At 39.1% G+C, this 20,427-nt stretch overlaps 3 protein-coding genes across 4 annotated transcripts in view; 1 reads left to right on the forward strand and 2 right to left on the reverse strand.

Moving 5' to 3' along the window:
* On the reverse strand, window positions 1–11,721 carry LOC145910929 (E-selectin-like). Its single transcript, XM_082998153.1, has 15 exons — window positions 11,566–11,721; window positions 11,114–11,199; window positions 8,314–8,421; window positions 7,551–7,665; window positions 6,845–6,976; window positions 5,573–5,699; window positions 4,612–4,751; window positions 3,916–4,131; window positions 3,148–3,342; window positions 2,735–2,932; window positions 2,323–2,502; window positions 1,901–2,012; window positions 1,546–1,694; window positions 977–1,158; window positions 1–716 (listed from the first exon to the last, which is right to left on the reverse strand). Exons 1-15 carry the CDS (start codon window positions 11,645–11,647, stop codon window positions 498–500), a joined length of 2,241 nt encoding a protein of 746 aa, XP_082854279.1. The 5' UTR covers window positions 11,648–11,721; the 3' UTR covers window positions 1–497.
* The window catches only part of LOC145910931 (P-selectin-like), a 19,997-nt gene continuing 11,231 nt past the window's right edge, over window positions 11,662–20,427 (forward strand). Inside the window, exon 1 of one of the 2 annotated variants that reach the window (XM_082998155.1) lies at window positions 11,662–11,680. The gene's annotated coding sequence lies outside the window, so the exon portion shown is untranslated. Of the gene's footprint in view, window positions 11,681–12,000; window positions 12,042–20,427 lie in introns of those variants that run through there. The other variant, XM_082998154.1, reaches the window with a different exon arrangement.
* LOC145910550 (actin, muscle) overlaps window positions 16,661–20,427 on the reverse strand; it is a 4,053-nt gene continuing 286 nt past the window's right edge. Inside the window, exons 2-5 of the mRNA XM_082997714.1 lie at window positions 20,074–20,398; window positions 19,674–19,835; window positions 19,252–19,443; window positions 16,661–16,986 (exon numbers count right to left, since the gene is read on the reverse strand). Coding sequence (XP_082853840.1) covers window positions 16,661–16,986; window positions 19,252–19,443; window positions 19,674–19,835; window positions 20,074–20,398 — 1,005 coding nt within the window. The remainder of the gene's footprint in view (window positions 16,987–19,251; window positions 19,444–19,673; window positions 19,836–20,073; window positions 20,399–20,427) is intronic.

Raw genomic sequence — 20,427 nt, forward strand, 5'->3', positions numbered from 1 at the left:
ACGCAAATAATTTATTGCACAAATTCATTTAAGGACCAAAGAAACCACAGCAAGAAGAAAAAATAACAAAAAAAATGCACAACCTTATAAACATTGTTAAAATATTTATAATCCATGTTAATGAGTGCACCAGTCAGTGTCTGAACTTACATGCACTGTGCCGAACGTATGACTGTGATTGTTGTGATGTTTTCAAGCCACATCACTTGTAGTCGGCTTGTATTTTTTTGAAACAAAAGAAAAACTTTATCGACTAAAAGTTTTAGTGAAATGTCGATGCAAAAAAAACACACACTTGAACCGCACTATAAATCTTAATTGTACTAAATTTTTTGTGGAGAGCTGCATCAAATCTCGAGTAAAACACGATCCGAGTGAAACGATTTGTCCAAGCATTCAGTGTATAAAAAGTAAAGCGTCCCGCGGAAGTCCGTCGTCTTGGCGCAGCGCTGTGTAGGTACAATGACTATATGCCTTTTTACACAACCTCAAACGTTTTAAACTGGTACGAGCGTCACGCCGTGTGGATGGGCGTGATTTCTGTGCAGGCAGGTTCTCTGTCGGCAAAGACGTTTTTTCATGAGCTCAAGAACTTGGTCAGTCCACAACGACACGCAGCGACCACGTTTAAGTTTGGCGTACGAGCCTCCCCCGGCGATATAGTTCAACACAGTTTCGATGTCACCCTCTTTGTCGTCGTACCCCACTGCCATTATCTGCAAAACACAACAATATTAGGATGTGTGACTGGCATGGCAACCGTGACAGAGTGTACTGGCTGCGTTTGTCACGAACGGTTTGCAGCTGTTTGTCATGAAAGACCGGTTACATGAAGTTTGTCCTTGCCACAAGTAGCAGGATTGATGGTTACACCATTGAAAAGCGGCACTGTATAATTTATTCCTTTAGCTGATATGCTAAATGATTTTTTTTAATGTTTGCAGTTGTTTGCAAAAGTCTGAGTGAAATAACCGACCTCATAATGATCACTGAGCTCATCGGCTGCCGCTTTAATGAGGTTGTTTTGCTCGGAATTGGCTGATTTTCTTGTGGTGAAAACCAGCACTGAGGCCAGCTGGTCGTCCGATCCACCAACACGTGGTGCAAGATTGTAAAAGTAATCTGGGACATTCTGTAGCGCCAAATGTAGTGCAGAATCTAAAAAGTTGGTGCATGCTATATTAAAGTTTGCGACTTGTTGTTGCCATGGAAATTAGTCAGCACATTAAATTATTTCATTCTTCGTAAATCCTGTTGAAAAGATTTCTATTCTCGATTCGCATAATGTCCTAGGTGAGAGACGATGCCTTGGTTGATTCAGGCAACAATAACCCCGCATAATCTTGCACAAGCAAGGCTATTTCTAATGGAGCATTGTGGAGAGTTGCACCTAATGTACTCTTTGCATTCGTTTATTTATGCTGTATATATCTACCACACCTAAAGGACAGTGTGTAAAAATAATGCCTGCGTTAATCTGCTCCCAAGTGCAGAAAAAGTTGCGGAATATTTCTCAGTGGAAACTTTGTTTAAATGCTTTCCCACCTCCTCTGACGTCACGGAAGTTCATGTGAGTAATTTGATGCACGAGATGCTCGTGATCGCTCGTGAAGTTGATGAAATGAGAATGTTGCAGTCCATCGCTGAAGGGCAGAACCGCAACCCGTAAAGATTCGTCGCCAAGCACCAGATTGCTGTAAGTAAATCACGAAGTTGTTATCTTGTCCGAAACTTTCTTCATATCTTATTGATTGGATCGCTGTAGTTTGCAATCTGACATAGCTATTACTTTGATGCGAAACACAAAGATTTTAAAGAAGGGACTGTTGTTTATTTGTTGTAATATTTTCCTCTACAAGGGTCTGTGGGTCATACACGCGACCTAAAAGTTTGTTTTTACCTTAGCAGGTCAATAACGATTGATACAAATCCGTTCCAATCCTTCATGTCCATTTCTTCTGACGCTTCAATCAGCACCAACATATTGCCAGGAACCATTGGTGGACAAATCGCTACAAAAAGTAAGATGTTTAGTAAGATGTGACAAAAAAGTAAGGTTTTTGGTTGCAAACAAGATTTTTGTTGCGTAAGACCTCAAAAATAACCACCGAAGGGTTGAATGATTGTAACAAGGTATTCGAAACCAGTTTTATTCAACTAAATTTAAGCATTTTGTGTTATCGCTCGCTTTTTGGAACACAAAGAATTGCTAACAACGACATTAGATAAAGAGCAATTTTAGTTTTCAATGGAATTGGCTTAGAAAACATGCCTTGATGAATGTTATTCAATGGCTTGCTACATTCCAAAAACAATACTTACGTTCACAACAGGCCGGATGTGAGTCATATTTCCCAGTGGGCATGCACTTGTTCTTGCAATAAGTTTCAGGCATTAGTTCGTAGTTTTCTTCGCATGTAAAGGAACACTCCGACCCAATGTTTGTTCCGTTCGTGCAGTTCACAGTTCCGTGCGGAAGCTTTTGTACTTGGCACATCACCACTGTACACAAACATTATGATTGTAAAGATGAGATTTTGAAGAAGGCGTATATTGCAGTTGGTTAAGTCGCCAAGGACGTTGGCATTTGCAAAACATAACTTCTGGAAATAGAGTGTGCTCAAATACCTTGTTAACTTGTCATCTGTTTTATCCAACAAAATTAAAACTAGCTGGGTTTGTCTGAACCGTGATGGATATATCACTTTTCAACTGTTGTAATTGCTCTACTTACGTTCACAAGTTGGTGTCTCGTGAGTCCACGCCACAAATTGATCCTCTCCGTTCATCTCCGTGACACACTCCAAACTTTCATACCCCACCAAGCGGTAATTTGGTTCGCAAGCGAAAGTACAAGTCGTACCCTGGTTGTAGATTGAGTTTGTACATTGCACGCTGCCGTGTTGCAAATTCTCAAGCGCATCGCAAACCACTGCAACAATAATATGTTGTTGATATTTTCAAAGAATGTTGCACGGTTGTGCTTAGTGACAATGTCACCAGATCTAAAAAAATAAATATACTGCCCCATAATACATGAGGCAGTCTATTATCTATACAGAGGGCATTACATTATCAGAATCACAAATAAATTCCCAAGGGAACCTGTATCGAAGCTTGTTATTGAAACATGTAAAGATAACTCACATTCGTGGTCGCAAACTGGAAACTCTTCGCTCCACCTAGCGGCACCACTTTCATCTACATTGCACCGCACGGTGTCAGCCCCCCTGAGAAAGTAGCCTTCATAATTGCACTCGAACGTGCAGACTTCATTCGGTCCTTCGCCGACGCAACCAACTGTACCGTGTTCCAGTGTGACCGCACGAGGGCGACATTGAGCTATAAAGCAAAAGTCTCGGTTATTCTTGTGGTAATCAACGTGGCCATGTAAAAAAAGGGTGTAATTTATAAGTTTCCGTTGAGAAGATTGAGACTCACAAAAACGCACAGCTGCTTCCCGATTTAATATTTCGTGACTAAGCAATTTTGTAAGCCTGATTTTGCACCGATCAAACAAGTTAACGGCATGCAACTCTTTATCAGCCACTTCGTACGAACAAGGTGTAACTTATTAAGTAGGTGTCTGTTCAATAATGCGTGGGTGTTCGTATCAGGCAACCTCGGTTAATTTGCAAACGTTCTAACGTGATGCTACGGGTGTTTGTAACCGCACATCATAGGCAGCAGGTGACCAAACCTTGTCAGATCAGCTATATTTTAATCCGCTGCGCCTAGGGCAACGCCCTTAAATAAGCGTAGGCGGTAAGTCATCAAGTGTCATGTGAAAAGTAGTGATAGGTACGCACACATATCTGTGGTTACATTTATGTGGTCGTTTAGACATTGTTGGCAATTTATTCGAGGTTGAAGCTCGATAAGAAAAAAATTCAAGCTACGCGTAAAGAAACTCACGTTGGCATGTAAATTCCATTTCGCTCCAGTAATAACTGCCCTCGACACCCCTGCAAGTGGTAACCATAAGCCCGGTGGGGATTCGTCCTTCGTCGCAGGTGTAAGAACACACAGTTCCACGTTCGTAGCTCCTTGCTTCTTCCTGGTCGCATGTGACTGTACTGTGGCTTACTTTAGGCAAGTTGCCTTGTGTGCACATTCCAAAAAGCGGCGAGTCTGCGCGTAACAATGTTGGGTTAAAGTGGAATTTTGTTGCCACCTACAGTATTTTTAGTGCTGTATTTGCAATTTGGGTAGAAATATATATAGTAAAGTAGGAATAATTTTGCTGTTGCCATTGTATTTGTTATCATTGTCTTCCCATCAAAAAATGGGTTTTTGTGTTCCGAAGAGTTTGGCAATATTAATATAACTCAACGACGAACTCCTCTCAATTTTGATTCCAATTCTATTTGAAATACGTCACATTTACACACATTAGTGGAAATTCCACTCGGTAATCACTATTTCCGCACGTAAATCACGTTTCAAAGTGGTTGTCTGTTATTTGACGTCACAACGTCCACGCTGCGACGTAATAAATTCTATTGTGACGTATTTTGGCATGGGTGGCAATACACAAGCGACCAGAGAAGATTCACACGATTTTGGCTGTGTTTTTCATGATGCGACCATAACTGAGTTTAGTCTCCTTACCATCTGGTCTGTTGGGATCGACTTCAACCACAGTTTTGCGACAAACCGGCTGCCCGTCGCTCCACCGAGCTCCCCGTTTCTCCTGTTTACAAATCGCCATACGGGACCCGAATAACTCGAAACCTTCGTTGCAAAAGAACCTGGAAGGAAAGTTCTGTCGTAAATATGTGATCAGGAATTATTATTCAGTTTGCGGATGCTCAAATTTTATACAGCTAAGATTTACGCAAAGTTTTTTAGCGGAAACATTGTGGCGAGTTCATATCGTATACGGTAAGCCTCGTTTTGATCAGCTATGCATGGGAAGCCTTTTCAAAATTAAATCTGAAAATCCTACGTGAATGTGATTGATTAATTTCAATGTTTTGCATTCCTAATTTTTTTGCAATTTTTTCACGCGAAATTATCGTGGAGTCGAACAGTTCCCGGAATTTCACAAGTCATCTTGCGCGCAATCCAAAGTCTCTGACTCTGACTTGCGTCCAATTCTCGTTGGTTGTTCTTTCCGCTGACGCAAGTTACCCATGTGGTTAAGTCACGAAAAGGAAACTCGCATGTATTACACTTCGGGGTACAGTGGCCAACGAATCTGGAGTTCATTATGACTTTATGATGAACCTCATCGTCATTGCGCAGATTGATACACGTTATGGCACAACCCTTGCCGTAAGAGCTGCGGCTCGTTGCGAGTTGTCACGTAGTTAAATGACGTTGGCCGACATTCAAACATTGATGAGCGCTCGGAGTCGCTTTCTTTGTTATTTTGTTGAAGGTTAAGTCAGCGTAACGAAACGTGATTTTTGGCTGTTTAGATAATACGCGATTCTCGTTAATAAAAAATGTTTTTTTTTATGACGTAATTGATGACGTCAGTAAGCTCATCCGATTTTCTCTTGATTTATTTCTATCGTTTTCGTGTTTTTATGCTTGAGATTTTTCTTTAACTAGTACGAAAACGAACCTGCAGACACTTCCGACGTTGTTGTTTCTCGTGCACCAAAATCTACCGTCAACAGGAGCTGTGACCTCGGGGTTGCACGCCACCTTGCGGCAAGTCGGGGTAGGAGATGACCATTGTTTGTTTTTACCTGTTTAAATTAAAAACATTCGTCAATGTTGAGCAACGCTACGGGTTTAAATTTTTGCTGCTGCCCCGCAAAAGGTATTTGACAAAAACTACTGGTAACTTGCTTCAATATTTTAGGCGGTGAAATAGGTTATTATTTGTTTAAACGGTGGATAACCCTATACATTTTCTACTCTCGTGCTTTGTCATCGCAGCAAACAAAATTGACCTTCGCCGCGGAAAACGTATTGTAGCAATACTGGCAGCTCTAAACCCTATCCATCATAGTTAGGTTTTGATCTCATAAACAACCACAGCCTTTAACCAGATTCCGGAACTAAAGAAAAATTGCGCGAAATCATACAGCGGGAGATAGCTGGAACTCACTGCAAGCGGTTTGTCGTCAAACCTTACGTTGTTTTTGGTTTGACCCGTAAACTTCACTGCTTGGACTTGTGTTTGTTTTGCGTAACTGAGTCCGACTACTTACGGTCACGCAATGGAAACCGCAACAACACGTGTATCATCACCAAGCTGCGCAAATCAAAGGATTTGTCATTGCGCCTGCGTCTATTTAATCCACTTAACCAGCCCAATTGGTTGGCTTAAAGATATCACAGCCTAAACCGCACTGTTTTAACATCGGCTTGGCGTTTTACTCGGTGCTGAGTAGTTTTTCACCAACCGCTTAACCGAGGTCAAGTTATCGCCAAATGTTAAACGGATTAAAAGTGACAGTGCTCTCTTGGTCAGATATGCGACAATTCCATGCACGCGTGAAACAACCAGTTTTCGTGTCCTTTCAAGTGCTTGTGGTGTGGTAAAGGAAACTGCGCTTCCACGATCGACAGAATTCCATGCTGAAGGCATCGTTATCGTACTTTTTGCTGAATGGCGCTATGTGCTTGTCCTATTTACGATTTTAATTTTTGTGTTGGTTTAATTGAAATGTTTAAACTGGTTTGTAGGTTTTGGGAGAATACTAAAGGTTGCATAAAACACTGTAACGAATTTGAAAGCTTTTCTCCTTAGTTTATCAAATATTGGACGACCCACCACTTCGCTCGACAACACAAAGGCAAAGTCATGGTGGTTTGTGTCTGTGCGCAGCAATCTCCAAAACTAATCTCCAAAAAAAATTTACACTTAGTCGTTACAACTACTTACCGCATCTTGAAACGGCCGATCCTCTCACTACATAACCAAAGTCGCATCGGAATCTACACACGCTTCCCTCTCCTGTTCCGCTCGTACAACTGTAGGTGCCGTGTTCGGGTTCGGTGTGGGTGTACGGACATCCTACAAACGCATACACAATGATAAAATGCCGTTGACAACCGAAAAAGGAAAGTCATTCAATCGAATTTAAAATTTGTTAATAAACAAGGACGTGTTTATTGGTTTAAAAAGTATTATTGGTGTAAACCCCTTGTGTTTTCACACAACCTAACTTCAATTATTTTGGCACTTACAAATCTGTGAAGTTTTTTGTCACATAATGTTTAGGTATTTGTCTGCATACAGAAGTGTTTGTAGAAAATACAAATACAAAAGTTGCGATTTAGAATTCGGTTACTACGGTGTTTATTGCCAGATTTTAGTAAGAAAAGTTTTTGGAAATTGCGAGTTTGAATATTGCTGTCTAAACGTTTGAAGGAATCTTCCCAAGTCTAGACGATACATTTCCAATATTATTCTAAGCGATTTCAATTGCGATAAATTTGCCGCGTCTGTGATCGTGTCGCGCCAATTTATTCGAAAAGATAACAATCAAGGCAATATTTCGTGTCCAATTTGCTTGCTCACTGAAAAATCATCCCAAATAATCCAATGCGTCAGCGTATGCCGCCAGTCGTGTGTTTTCAATACTCACCTCCAAAACACTTGGACTTTCCGATGTTGCATCCGTTGATGGCACAACAACATCGACACACGGAGTTGATGAGAGCCTGATTGCACTGGGTGGGCGACCACGCGAGTCCAGGGTTCTACAACGTAAACATATAATAGTATTAGTACATAGTTTTCTATTTTGCTGCAAATTCGTTAATTTGTTGCGATTTTTTGGAGTAGCAATTTTAACATTTAAATAAAAAAAAATCTATGATATGAAATACTGTATTGGAATTAGTTAAGTTGAATGAAAAAGTGGTTGATAATAAACTTTTTGGCTGGATAAGAAAGATTAAAGTAAACGTAAATCGTTTTTCTAAAGAATAAGGTTGGTGGCATTTACATGCGATGGTGCCTATCGGCAAGACATTTGTTTGCCGTACACGGCGATGATTAACCGACCTTTCAAACGATTGCAAGTTTTCATGTAAGTTTGTTTCTTGTCTTTGTCTTGTGAAAAGTTCAAACTCACAAGATGCGATCGCGCTATTGTGATTCTGACGTTATCTTCTTACACAAAACCGCCTTACCGAAGCAGAAATTACTGCCCGGTGAGTCAAAATAGCGCCTGATCCGTTCTACAATTTACACAGAAAACAGAATTCCATCGAAATCGTGACAACAGCGCGCCATAAATTTTGTCCTCGACGCTTCGCGTTTATTATGTGTTTATAATTCGCCGCGCTTTCAACGACGTTCGCTCGAATTTAATCACTCCGTAATTGTGTTCGAGAAGTCGTCACCTGTCCGTAGTTGCGATTGCAAGCTCTTCCCGACTTGCACGATTTTCTTATCACCGTGTACCGCTTCTCCTTGCTGCCGAAGGTCCTGGTCTCGGTCTGGCACGAGTCCTGCAAAATACACCAACCATCGTTAATGCCTATAGGTTTCTGCGAAATATTTTGCTGACCGATAGTTTACTACAGTTGGCAGAGAGAATGTGATTCGGTCCAAAAACGGTTTAACGCGTGCGTTTGTGTCACGTTCGACTCCCGATCGAATAATTTCGCGGAGCAGATGTCTATGCACGTAGATTAATTCTTTTAAGTAAACGGAAAAGTTTGTACGGGATCTGAAGTGTCGCGGATCCAAAGTTTTTTAATCCCTTAAACTTTAGACCTTTGTGCAGAGTTATTAAAAACAGATTTGCATAACGTTTGTGGAAAATAAAAGACTGTTTTATTTCAATGTATTGCCAAAGATCCCATTTGGACTGAAACTATTTGTCCCGTTTATTGCTATTTTTGTCGGTTTTAATAGGAAAACGCAACTTACTTTTATTCACAAAAACATGCTGCGTATGTTTGTGGGCAACACAATGTAGCTTACAGTCTGGTTATACCTGGCCACCCGGAAAGTTTCCCATACCACACACAGACTAGTGAAAAGTTCATTTGTTCGGGCCGGCTTTTAGACATACCATATTTACCACATTCTCACTTTTAACGTAAAATTCCAAAGGCCGCCACTTAAAACGGCACCTGTTACTTTGCATATGGGTTCAATGATTTGTTTTCTTGGAATAAACAATTAGCGTGTCAGAAGTAGTTTCTCGATTATGAGCACTGGAGTCACGAACTCGCTATATTTGTAAGGTTTTTGTGTTACAAAGTTTTGTTTAATAGCAACATCCTTCCGAAAATACGATTTTGAAACCGTTTAGCGGTTTCCTGAAAAAGCCAACCACCAATTATTAGGCGTTAACACCTCGCCTATCGCATAAAATGAAGCCCCGGCATCCCACACCCCTACCGATCAAGCGAGTTCCAAAATATGTCTAATTATCATTTCCTTTAGCCTTAACTACACGGTAATTTGTCCGGCAAGCGTCCTGCTTTAGGGTCCGGCTTGACCGGAATGGACAGTCTTGCCCGGTATTGTGGATCAGCGTCATAATCACACGAAGTGGGAAATGGCGACACTGGCACTGTCTGCAATCACGGGACTGCGACTTTAAACCGTTCAAATAACTGTATTTGTCATTGTTACCACCCAGACAACGGGCGAGAAATTGCTACTTGGCGAAAGAGTGGCGGCCGTTTGGTTTTGTGGAGGAATTGTTTTAACCGTGATGTTTCCAGCGGGTAACAATTAGTGTTTTGATTGTCTGGTGAAAAATGACGGTTTTTTGAACCAGTAATTCCGACGCATACAATTCGTCAACATTTACTGGGAAATGGGCGAGGTTCCAACTGCGGCGCTTTCTAAATACCCACGTAAGTTTCGTTTTTTTGTGACTGAGGCGCACGATTGTGTCGCACTCGTCTCGTAACGCTTTATAGTACTTTTTCGGGGTATGAAATAGTTTCGTGATATACAGACGCAACGTTTTGACAGAAACAACACATTCCAGTGGTATCTTTTGCCGGGATTCAGTCGCACTTTTTTGTTGGCAGACTTCCCGAATAACGAAACCGTATTAAATGACATCACAAACAATCTTGAACGAATTTGCTCAATTATCGGTTTTACCCGGTTTTGAATCAACGACGAAAGTGGCTTTTACGCTTGCATCCGAAAAAAATAAAACAAAGATGACCGAAACTAACGCGATTTTCGAAACGCATTCGAACTTGAAAATAGCCGGAAAAATTCGCCATGAAACCGAATTTGCGTCATGTTGAAATCACGTTATTAATAACCCGCGGAATTGCCAAATGTTTTTGAAGTCTATATTTCGTCGTGGCCCAGGGGTGTTTCGCCGGCCCGTACCTATCCCTGTTCCTGCATCAAAACATTACGTGCGGAGGCGAGAAGCCTTGCACCGTCATCATGTCGTTTGCCCGAGGCTCTCGGCGCTGGTGCTTCCCGTTTATCTCGTGTATCTATTGTTCTCGAACAAAGCCAAGCTCGCGAGGTTTTGTTAATGGGCAGCTTATCCGAAGACGACATCGCGTGCGTGGTAACGTTTCTGGAATGTTCCGTTTTTTTTTAAACAAGTCCGAATATGGATGCGGTACACGGATCGCCAGATGCTATCAGCGGGCGATTATTTTTCGTGAAACACTGCGCACGGTCCGAAAATATTGTGGCAAAAACACATATTCTAATACAACCTAATTAATCTACTTCAACTCTTTCAAACGTTTTTTTGATCACGTTTGGATTGCAGAAGTCTTGAATTTGTAAACTTACGCCAAATTTTCCAATATCACCTTCATTGCTTAATAAGCGATTTTTTGGCGCAGGCAGCGATGTTTAAAACGTCCATTTCTGTATCATTAGTGTTGTTCTAAAATGGGAAATTTTCCAGACTAATAATTTCAAGCCAAATGCGCAAACCTGCGTTTTCGCCGACGCAGGATCGAACTTTTTGCCTTTTAATCCGTTTTGCGTTTTCCGCTCGGTGTACCAGGTCTGGCACCATAGCGCCCAAAACAATTACACGTTGTCACAACAGGTAATTGACACTCGACGAACGCACGAATGCCATTTTCAAAACTGTAATTTGCATCTTAGTTCCAAAAAGCACGTGTAAAAATTTCGAGCACCAAAAGTATTTTGTTTAAGGTTGAAAACAATCGTGGCATAAGAAAATCTCACCTCGTTTCGTCCGCACAGTTCGATCTTTCCTTTCCTGTCGCATTCCTCGTAACTGTTTGCGTTTTCGCAAACCATGCAGCTGATGCCTTAATAAAAAAGAAAAGTTTACAAATTTGTGAGAAACGTTACGAATTTTTTTACATTTATGCATACCGAACTTTCGTTGGCGTAAGCATTGTGTTAAATTTTGTCTTTCCCATTGTAAATACATTTAGAATTAAATGTAATATTCAATAAAATGTCACGATATTTAATGCAATCAGCAAATAAAGTCAAATTTTGATGTCACTCAAAATGAGTTATGTCAAAAAAATATCGTATTTTCCAAAAAAGCACTGCCTATAAATTTCATATGTCGTGCAAAACTGTTCGGGTTATTTTTAAACAAATATGTTCTTCTCATAAAAATCACAACCTTACTTTCTGTAAGTTATAATGAGATAAAATCTTACCATTAGACATTCGTGGAAGAATGGCGGCTGCAATCAAGAACAAAGTTGAGATTCGGATGAGGTTCGACATCCCTTTCATCATGTTATCAACTTTTGAATTTAGTCAGCTTATCTGGTAAGTGTGAGTGTAGCGTTGCCCTATATAGGATTGCGCACAAGTCTGGTGGGAAAATACGACATTGTTACTGGTCTTTAATCATACACTTGACATTCGAACTCCAATCGCACGTTTAAATTGGATCTTCGCCGAAACATTGAGCCGGCGGTGGGAGAAAGCGAGAAATCAGGCATGCACACAATTAAGCGCGCTTTAACATACGCTCTACAAGTGTTTAATGCCGTTTAAGGTAGAAAGGACAATCAGAAGCTTCTCGTAATTTCCACAACAAAAGAGCAGCTGCAATTAGCAATTTGGGACAACGAATTCTTGTCGTGCTTCGCTCGAATTTACAACCATTTCAACTTGGCGATTTGTTGTAAGTAGCGCCACTTGGAACGTTTGATGCGGTTATTATTGTTTACAACATGAAACGTGCTCCATGCACGGGTCGTGTTTGACTGCCGAAACCCACCGAACTTGTTATTTGCAGCGTTCAGTTTTATTAATTAAGCAATCATCCTATATGATTTTGCAATTTCTGCGTTTGATGCTTAAACTGTTTTATTCTATGAGGCAAACGTGTTACTTTTTTTACAAACCTATGGTTTTTTCGTTTCGTTTTCTTTGCTCTTTTGATATATTTATCAGTATAGCTGCGCTGCCCGTCAGATACAAAAACTATCTTAAAACGCTTAGTTTTATTTATTTTTAGGTCTCGGTAGTAGAATATTTCTCAAGCCAATTCACAACAACATCTCACAACAAAGTTCGCACTTTGACAAACAGTTGTCACTGACTGTCGCTAAACACTATACAGAGCCCCATTTTATAGCACACGAACATTAATCGATGACGTCTGTACCAGATACGCTTCTTCTCGGCACGGATGGTTCGCGTCACGTGATCTGTGACGTCAGACGAGTTGCGCTTTTACCTCCGAAACTGGTATAGATTCCTGCGCAGGTTGTTACACTTGTAAGGTTTTTTTTTTTAACGAACAAATCGCGATGAAGCAGAATGAATGAATTGTAGTGAAGTGATGCGAATTCGATTAACAATTTGTAATTTTCAATAATTTAAAAAAAAACAATCCTCTCTATCGAGCCGTGTGAGAAGGCCTTCACACGTTATTAATAACATTTGTCCTTTCCCGGATATACAGGCAAACCCAAATATTTGACAAATACGTACTTCACGTATAGATCAAAAGCTTGCACCACCCGCCCACACATATAGGTGCCGTTTTCTTAGTCCCGTATTTAGTTCTACACCCCACCTGGGCCAATGTTTCTTGCGATCAAATTGACTCCACTTAGCGTGTCCATGTCTCAGTGGATTGTACCATGCTGCGTTTTTAACAAGTTCAGGTGACACTGCCACTTTCTAATGAGAAGGTCACTGCTGAACAGTTCACAGAAACCAGGTTTTAAACCTGTTTTTGTGGCAGGTACTCGTGACGTTTGGTATTTAGGTGCGCAAAGTTAAGCGCCTTGTGGCCAAGGTTCGTTTCTGTGCATCTGTTGTTATATTCACTCGAGAAAAATGCGCCCAGGCAAACTTGGCCAGACATGCTTTGTGACGTGAACAGTTGGAAACTGTGACGTGTTGTTTTTTGGACTTGATCACGCATACTCGCTCCCTGCGTATTTACCTAATTGCGGGGTACAGAAGCAGAAACTTCGCAATCAGGTGTTGACGTATTAAAAGTGGCCAATGTTTTGTTGCAAATATATAATATATATATAAACGTGATTGTGTCACTTCAAAATACAAGATAAAAAATCCTTAAAATCTTCACATTCAACGCTAAAAAATCCTCATAAATGTCCAAATTTCATATATTTTTCATTCCTTCTTCTTTGATTTGAATAAATCTCACCTTTTTGTTAATCCCGCGAATGCACGTAAAAGGAATAAGCCGGCCGGCGTCTTAGTTTACGTTGTCAATACACATGTGGCGGTATTATGCGTCTGGGATTATTTTTGGCCGAGTCAGCAATGTGTCGATTGTTTTCCCGATAATATGGTTGGAATACAAACTCGCGGCTTAAAGGTTAAACATACCGAACGTGCTCTTGTAACAGACAAACCGGTCGAACCGGTATTACCATGCAGGCTATATCCTTACATGGGGTTTCCTAATATGTATTAGACAACCTGAAAACGTGTTTCACATTCCAAAGTTGTCGAGGAATGTTAGGTGAGAGTCAAACGGGTTTAATTGTGGAGTTGGTTTTTATGCTGCGTTGGTTGAACTTTTGACTGGGGGCACGGCAGCTTTTATGTCAATAAAAGGCAATGCAATGATATTTAGTGTGCAATAAAGAAAATATGCGCATGTTTCAAAAACATAGTTTAACTAGACTTTTTCAGCAACAAATTGACACTTTAAACAAAGTGAGGAGGAGGAGATTTCTACTCTAGAAACTTTCACAGTACGATTATATCGATCGTCTATGCCCCCATCAAAAACTCACTAACTTGGCCACAAAACTCCCACCATAATAAATCTTATCGTTAAATATTTTAATAATTGGTGAAAAAATTCACGTGATAAGTGCAACGTATCTTTTGTCGTTAAATATGCCCTATTTCCTGATACAATTAAAAGCATTTTCGCATGCGTACTCGTGACGTCGGTCCAACCACGCTTATTATTGCGTTCGTGATCATTTGACGTTTCGTTGCATGTCGTTTTCACTTGATTTCGAACCTATTTTATCACCGATCACTGTATCGTTGTTTAAATTAACCTACCCACAAAAGCTTAGCGTTCGTTTAAATTTAAAAAGTAGGATACTTGGTGTCGTGCGTAATTAAATCCATTTCCTATTTCGTGGTTGGCAGTCTGAATATTCATTAATTTGCCTTTTTTGTGCAAAATAAATATGTAAGAAACAAGGTCATGTTTCTTGCGACTTTCAATACCTATTTTTTGTAACCGTCGGTGTCGGCGTTGAACTGCCCGTAACCTGGTGGACATAATTGTTGGTATTTTGTTTGACGTTGCGCTTACACGCTTTTGAAAGAACTTGCCTGTAAACAACCACATCAAACGCAATCACGCATGATGATGTAATCGATTGAGTAATACAACTTTTGTATGGAAAAACTATGTCTGACGTAATAACTTTGTTAATGCTTTTTGGTGTATAGTTGATGTCACAAAGTTGTTGACTCACAATGGTTTTGTAAATTAACACCTCAACTCCTACATCCAATGCTGGGTTTATCCGCAGTCCTTTGGTGTTTAAAAAGGAGGTGTGTTTTTATGTGTGAAAATACTTGCTTTTTTCAATCATAAGCTATTGTCGGATGCAAATGAACTTTGAAATACATTCCATTGACAGACTTTCTACCAAAATGGCTAGCCATGATAAACAAGGCTATCCAAACGCTTGACGCAATGTTATACGTTATAGTTGCAGTTTAGAAATGTTAAGATTTGTAAGTTTTTGGCATTGTGCTCCCCCTTAAATCAACGATGGTACGAAAATTTTGTGAAACGCGTTTCATCACCAGATGTTGACCATTTTTATAGTTTGAGAGTCTGTTAAAAAAAATCCTCATAAAATAGTTGGGTTTCAAAGGTTAATCATGAGGAAATGATAGCTATCTATGCCAAATCACAGTATGACGCACCGTCAACAAGAATTTACTTTGTGTGAACAAAGCCAGACGGAATGCGCGGTGGCTGCAGGCTAGTTTTTGGAATCTTTTCGGCGTGATGCAGCAAAACGCAAGGTCGTTAGAAGGACTTTCGTATGTTTTCCAAGTCGTCTGTACGGAATTGCCATGTCTGCGTCGTCGGGCGCACGGCTTTTACTTTGTTGTTCTTGTGGTGATCTTTGTTAATGAAGTCTGTTTGGCATTTGGTTTAGTGTGCGCAACCTAATGGGTGTCATCCGTGTAAGATTGAGTATTAACGGTTGGCTTATATCCCCATCCAACTTCCCCTTTCCGCAAACGTTTCTAGCCCTGTTTAATATATTTGTATTCCAGATTGTCCCTACTTTCAAATCGTCAAATATGTACCTTTAATAGACGTATTAGAGTTACCGTAATAATAACAGAAGTCGTTGGGTCTTTTTTTTTGGTAATTGTGTCGGCAGAAATTTTCGTCTTTATAACAAAGAAAACGTATGCTTTATGGGCTACCCGTGTTATTTGTTAATATCGTATAACGATTTAATAGTTAAAACTCTTGAAATAAGTTTTAATACTCGTAAATACAGGTTTGTAATTCGAGGAATAGTGTTCATTCTTGTACATTCTTGTTTCACTAGCTGAGACCAATTAACATACAAATGTCTCTGCAATTTTGTGTCAAACACTTCCAAGGACAGATAGTGTGTATAGGGGACATTCCACTAATATTTAAAAGTTTAGCGAGTACACGATACGAAAGTGCGTACAGCGGCCAACTCATTACGCAACCGCACATGCTCAAAACCAATATTACGTCATTTCGCACCTCTTTTTAAGCACGTCAACTGGTGTGCTTTAATTACTGCAAAACGTAACAACCGCACGATGCTCTTCAAGTTGCGTGATATGATTAAAGTGACATGACGACGGTGGTGAAATAACTTGAAGGTCGCGATTGCTTTCCATGTGATTCAAGTGACCCTGAAAAGGTCATCCTGGATCAAAGAAACTTGTACGCTGCAGTTACTTCAACCTGCCCTAAAAATATTAGCCAAAATTGCACTGCAGTACAGTGGAGTTGATAAAGTTATCCCTTAACTCGCAAATGTTATTGTTTTATGCAAAATCCGACATCAAGATTCCTTTACAGTTTTAAGTTGGTCTTGATATTATTGGTTGTAATGGTTTTCTAATACATGTGTTGCCCTCAAGTTCATGTGGATTGTGGGGCCACAGCCGCTACTCTTTACTCGAAAACAACGGAACATTGTATAGTGTGTGCAATAATTTATTAATTTACCAACGGCATCGAATTCGTACAAAAAACTTTGCATGTGCCAGTTAAATTTAGAAGCATTTTCTGTGGACGATGCTGGGTCCTGCTTCGTCGTACTCCTGCTTGGTGATCCACATCTGCTGGAAGGTGGAGAGAGACGCGAGGATGGAGCCTCCGATCCAGACGGAGTATTTGCGCTCAGGAGGAGCGATGATCTTGATCTTCATGGTGCTTGGAGCAAGAGCGGTGATCTCCTTCTGCATTCTGTCGGCGATACCGGGATACATGGTGGTGCCACCGGAGAGGACGTTGTTGGCGTAGAGATCCTTACGGATGTCGATGTCGCACTTCATGATGGAGTTATAGGTGGTCTCGTGAATGCCGGCAGATTCCATTCCTATGGAGGAAAAAGAGGTTGGATTAGAAGTGAGCGAGTGAGCGGAAATGTCAGGAAGCAGGAACATGAGGTGAAGGGAAGAGGTGAAATGTGGAGGGTAAGTAAGTAACAGAAGTTGATGGAGGTTATGGAGAAACGAGTAGATTTTTTGATAGAAGAAAATAACTTGAAATAAACTTTAAGAAAGAATAAAAGGAGACAGATAATTAAATGAGAAAAGAGTTATAAGAAAAAGCAGAAATTTAAGAATAAAGGTGAAAATACAGATTAAAAAGAAGTAAGTTTAGAAAACCAATAAAAGGAGAAAATACACAGAATTTAAGAAGAATAAAAAACAAAGATTAATTGAAGAAAATATGGAAAGTTTATTAAAAGAGATTAGTGGAGACTTATTAAAAGAATAGACAAAAAATATAGATGTATTGAAAGAAAGGGAAAAAAGCAGAGAAATAATAACAGAAAAGAGAAAAAGAAGAGATTGGATAAAGAAAGAGGAAAAGTAAAGAAGAGATTAAATGGAAGAAAGAAGAAAAGCAGAGAAATAATAACAGAAAAGAGAAAAAGAAGAGATTGGATAAAGAAAGAGGAAAAGTAAAATAGAGATTTAATGGAAGAAAGAAGAAAAGCAGAGATTTAATAAAAAAAAGGTAGAGATTGAATGTTAGAAAGGAAAAAAAGGAGAGATTTAATAAAGGAAATGAGAAGGAGTAGAAAAAGAAGAGATTTAATAAAAAGTAAGGAGAAAAAGGGAAGATTGATTAAAAGAGATTTAATAAAAGAAAGAAGAAAAAGTAGAGATTTAATAAAAAAGGAGAGATTTAATAAAGGAAATGAGGAGTAGAAAAATAAAGAGAAAAAGTAGAGATTTATTAAAAATGGAGAAAAAGTAGAGATTTAATAAAAATAAAGAGAAAAAGTAGAGATTTATTAAAAATGGAGAAAAAGTAGAGATTTAATAAAAATAAAGAGAAAAAGTAAAGATTTATTAAAAGTGGAGAAAAAGTAGTGATTTAATAAAAATAAAGAGAAAAAGTAAAGATTTATTAAAAATGGAGAAAAAGTAGAGATTTATTAAAAATGGAGAAAAAGTAGAGATTTAATAAAAATAAAGAGAAAAATGGAGAAAAAGTAGAGATTTAATAAAAATAAAGGGAAAAAGTAAAGATTTATTAAAAATGGAGAAAAAGTAGAGATTTATTAAAAATGGAGAAAAAGTAGAGATTTAATAAAAATGGAGAAAAAGTAGAGATTTAATGAAAAAAAGGAGAGATTTAATAAAAAGTGAAGATTTAATAAAAATGGAGAAAAAGTAGATATTTAATAAAAATAAAGAGAAAAAGTAAGAAGAAAAAGTAGAGATTTAATAAAAAAAAGGAGAGATTTAATAAAAAGTAAGGAGAAAAAGTGAAGATTGATTAAAAGAAAGAAGTAAAAGTAGAGATTTAATTAAAAAAGGATAGATTTAATAAAAAGTGAAAATTGATTAAAAGAAAGGGAAAAAAGAGATTTAATAAAAGAAAGAAGAAAAGCAGAGATTTATTAAAAAAAAGAAGTAGAGATTGAATGTTAGAAAGGAAAAAAAGTAGAGATTTAAAGGAAATGAGAAAAAGTAGAAAAATAAAGAGAAAAAGTAGATTTTAGTAATTTAGCAAAAGTGCAGACTAAATAAAAAAGATGAAAATTGAGGTTTTAACAAAAGAGAAAAAAAGGTGAGATTTAATCAAAAAGTAGATATGAATTTACTGTTAAAAATATAGTCACTAAATGGTATGCAGTAATAAATGTACAGGTTTTATGAATTGAGGAAACTAAGATTTGATGAAAAAAGTAACGGTATTAAGAGAAAAATTGATGATTTATAAAAGAAGAAAATAATGTTTATCTTGGAGAAAGGAGAACGATGGCAAAAGTGAGGAAGAAAAGAAGCATAGACGGAAAAGAAAGCAAAAAATAAGAAACTTAAGGCTGGAGAACAAAAATAAGATGAAACACTTTACAGGCCGAAAGGAAACTTTAACCAGTAAAAGGGAAACTGTAACAGAGGTAAAGAGAAAAATAAAGAAAAAACTAGAGCGAGTTGAAAGAACAGAGAGAAACTTTAAACAAAAAGTGCAAAAAATAAAGTATAAGGAAAATAAAAGTGGGAGACAGCGATATTTCAAGCGAAAATTAGCCTGCTTGATTTCCACTTAAAAGAAAATGCGATGTAGGAAATAAGGAGAAAATACAGCAAGAAAGGAAAGTGAACGAAGAATCTCAACTCACCAATAAAGGAGGGCTGGAAGAGGGTTTCGGGGCATCTGAATCGCTCGTTGCCAATGGTGATAACTTGGCCGTCGGGAAGCTCGTAGCTCTTCTCCAAGGAGGTGGAGGAGGCGGCGGTTGCCATCTCCTGTTCGAAGTCGAGGGCGACGTAGCAGAGTTTCTCCTTGATGTCGCGGACGATTTCACGTTCGGCTGCACATTCGATATTGTTATCACGTTATAGACCTAGATTTCTTTATTCAAAAGGTGGGAACAAGACGTGTTTATGTGGCTGCCAAGATAGATGGTAGATATTATTATGAATGTTAATCCTTTGACATTGTTTCATATTCAGCTGTTTTAAAATTTTTATCGACCGAAACATTGTTTGGTTCCCTCATTATGCTCGGTGAAGTTATAGCTCATGCTGCGTTAGTGCCTACCTGTTGTGACGAATGAGTATCCACGCTCAGTGAGGATCTTCATGAGGTAGTCGGTCAAGTCACGACCGGCCAAATCCAGACGCGCGATAGCGTGAGGGAGCGCATATCCTTCATAGATTGGGACGTTGTGAGAAACACCGTCACCAGCATCGAGAACGATACCTGAATGTAGTAAATGAGATGGTTAGTTTACTGTGCTTTAAACTTATCGTAAAAGGCAAAAGGGTAAAAAAGTCTCATATTTATTACATTTTTGAGTTATTTAAAAAAATCGTTTTAACAAGATCGTTTATTACAACCGGTTTAAGCTATCAAACTTTAAAGAGTGATGTCGATCTTTGTAAGGTGTTTAATATCGTTTGGGTATTTTGAATATTTAGGATGTTTAAGGTCGCCTTACCTGTGGTACGTCCAGAGGCGTAGAGAGAGAGCACAGCCTGGATAGCAACGTACATAGCTGGCACGTTGAAGGTTTCGAACATGATTTGGGTCATTTTTTCACGGTTGGCTTTGGGGTTAAGTGGGGCCTCTGTAAGAAGAGTTGGGTGCTCCTCGGGGGCGACGCGGAGCTCGTTGTAGAAGGTGTGATGCCAGATCTTCTCCATGTCATCCCAGTTGGTGATGATGCCGTGCTCGATGGGGTATTTCAAGGTGAGGATACCTCGTTTGCTCTGGGCCTCGTCACCGACGTAGCTGTCTTTTTGGCCCATGCCGACCATGACACCCTGAAAATTAACGATTTTTATTCCTTCTT

The sequence above is a fragment of the Ascidia mentula genome, chromosome 8, assembly GCF_947561715.1.
Source record: "Ascidia mentula chromosome 8, kaAscMent1.1, whole genome shotgun sequence".
In the NCBI taxonomy this organism is placed as follows: domain Eukaryota; kingdom Metazoa; phylum Chordata; class Ascidiacea; order Phlebobranchia; family Ascidiidae; genus Ascidia; species Ascidia mentula.

Excerpts from the sequence above, each read along its gene's own strand:
- LOC145910929 (XM_082998153.1), bottom strand. The coding sequence starts at position 11,647 with ATGATGAAAGGGATGTCGAACCTCATCCGAATCTCAACTTTGTTCTTG. Across the intron at positions 3,343-3,915 it reads AATGGAATTTACATGCCAAC|CTCAATGTCGCCCTCGTGCG; the intron begins GTGAGTTTCTTT and ends TTTGCTTTATAG. Across the intron at positions 1,159-1,545 it reads CTTCCGTGACGTCAGAGGAG|ATTCTGCACTACATTTGGCG; the intron begins GTGGGAAAGCAT and ends CCAACTTTTTAG.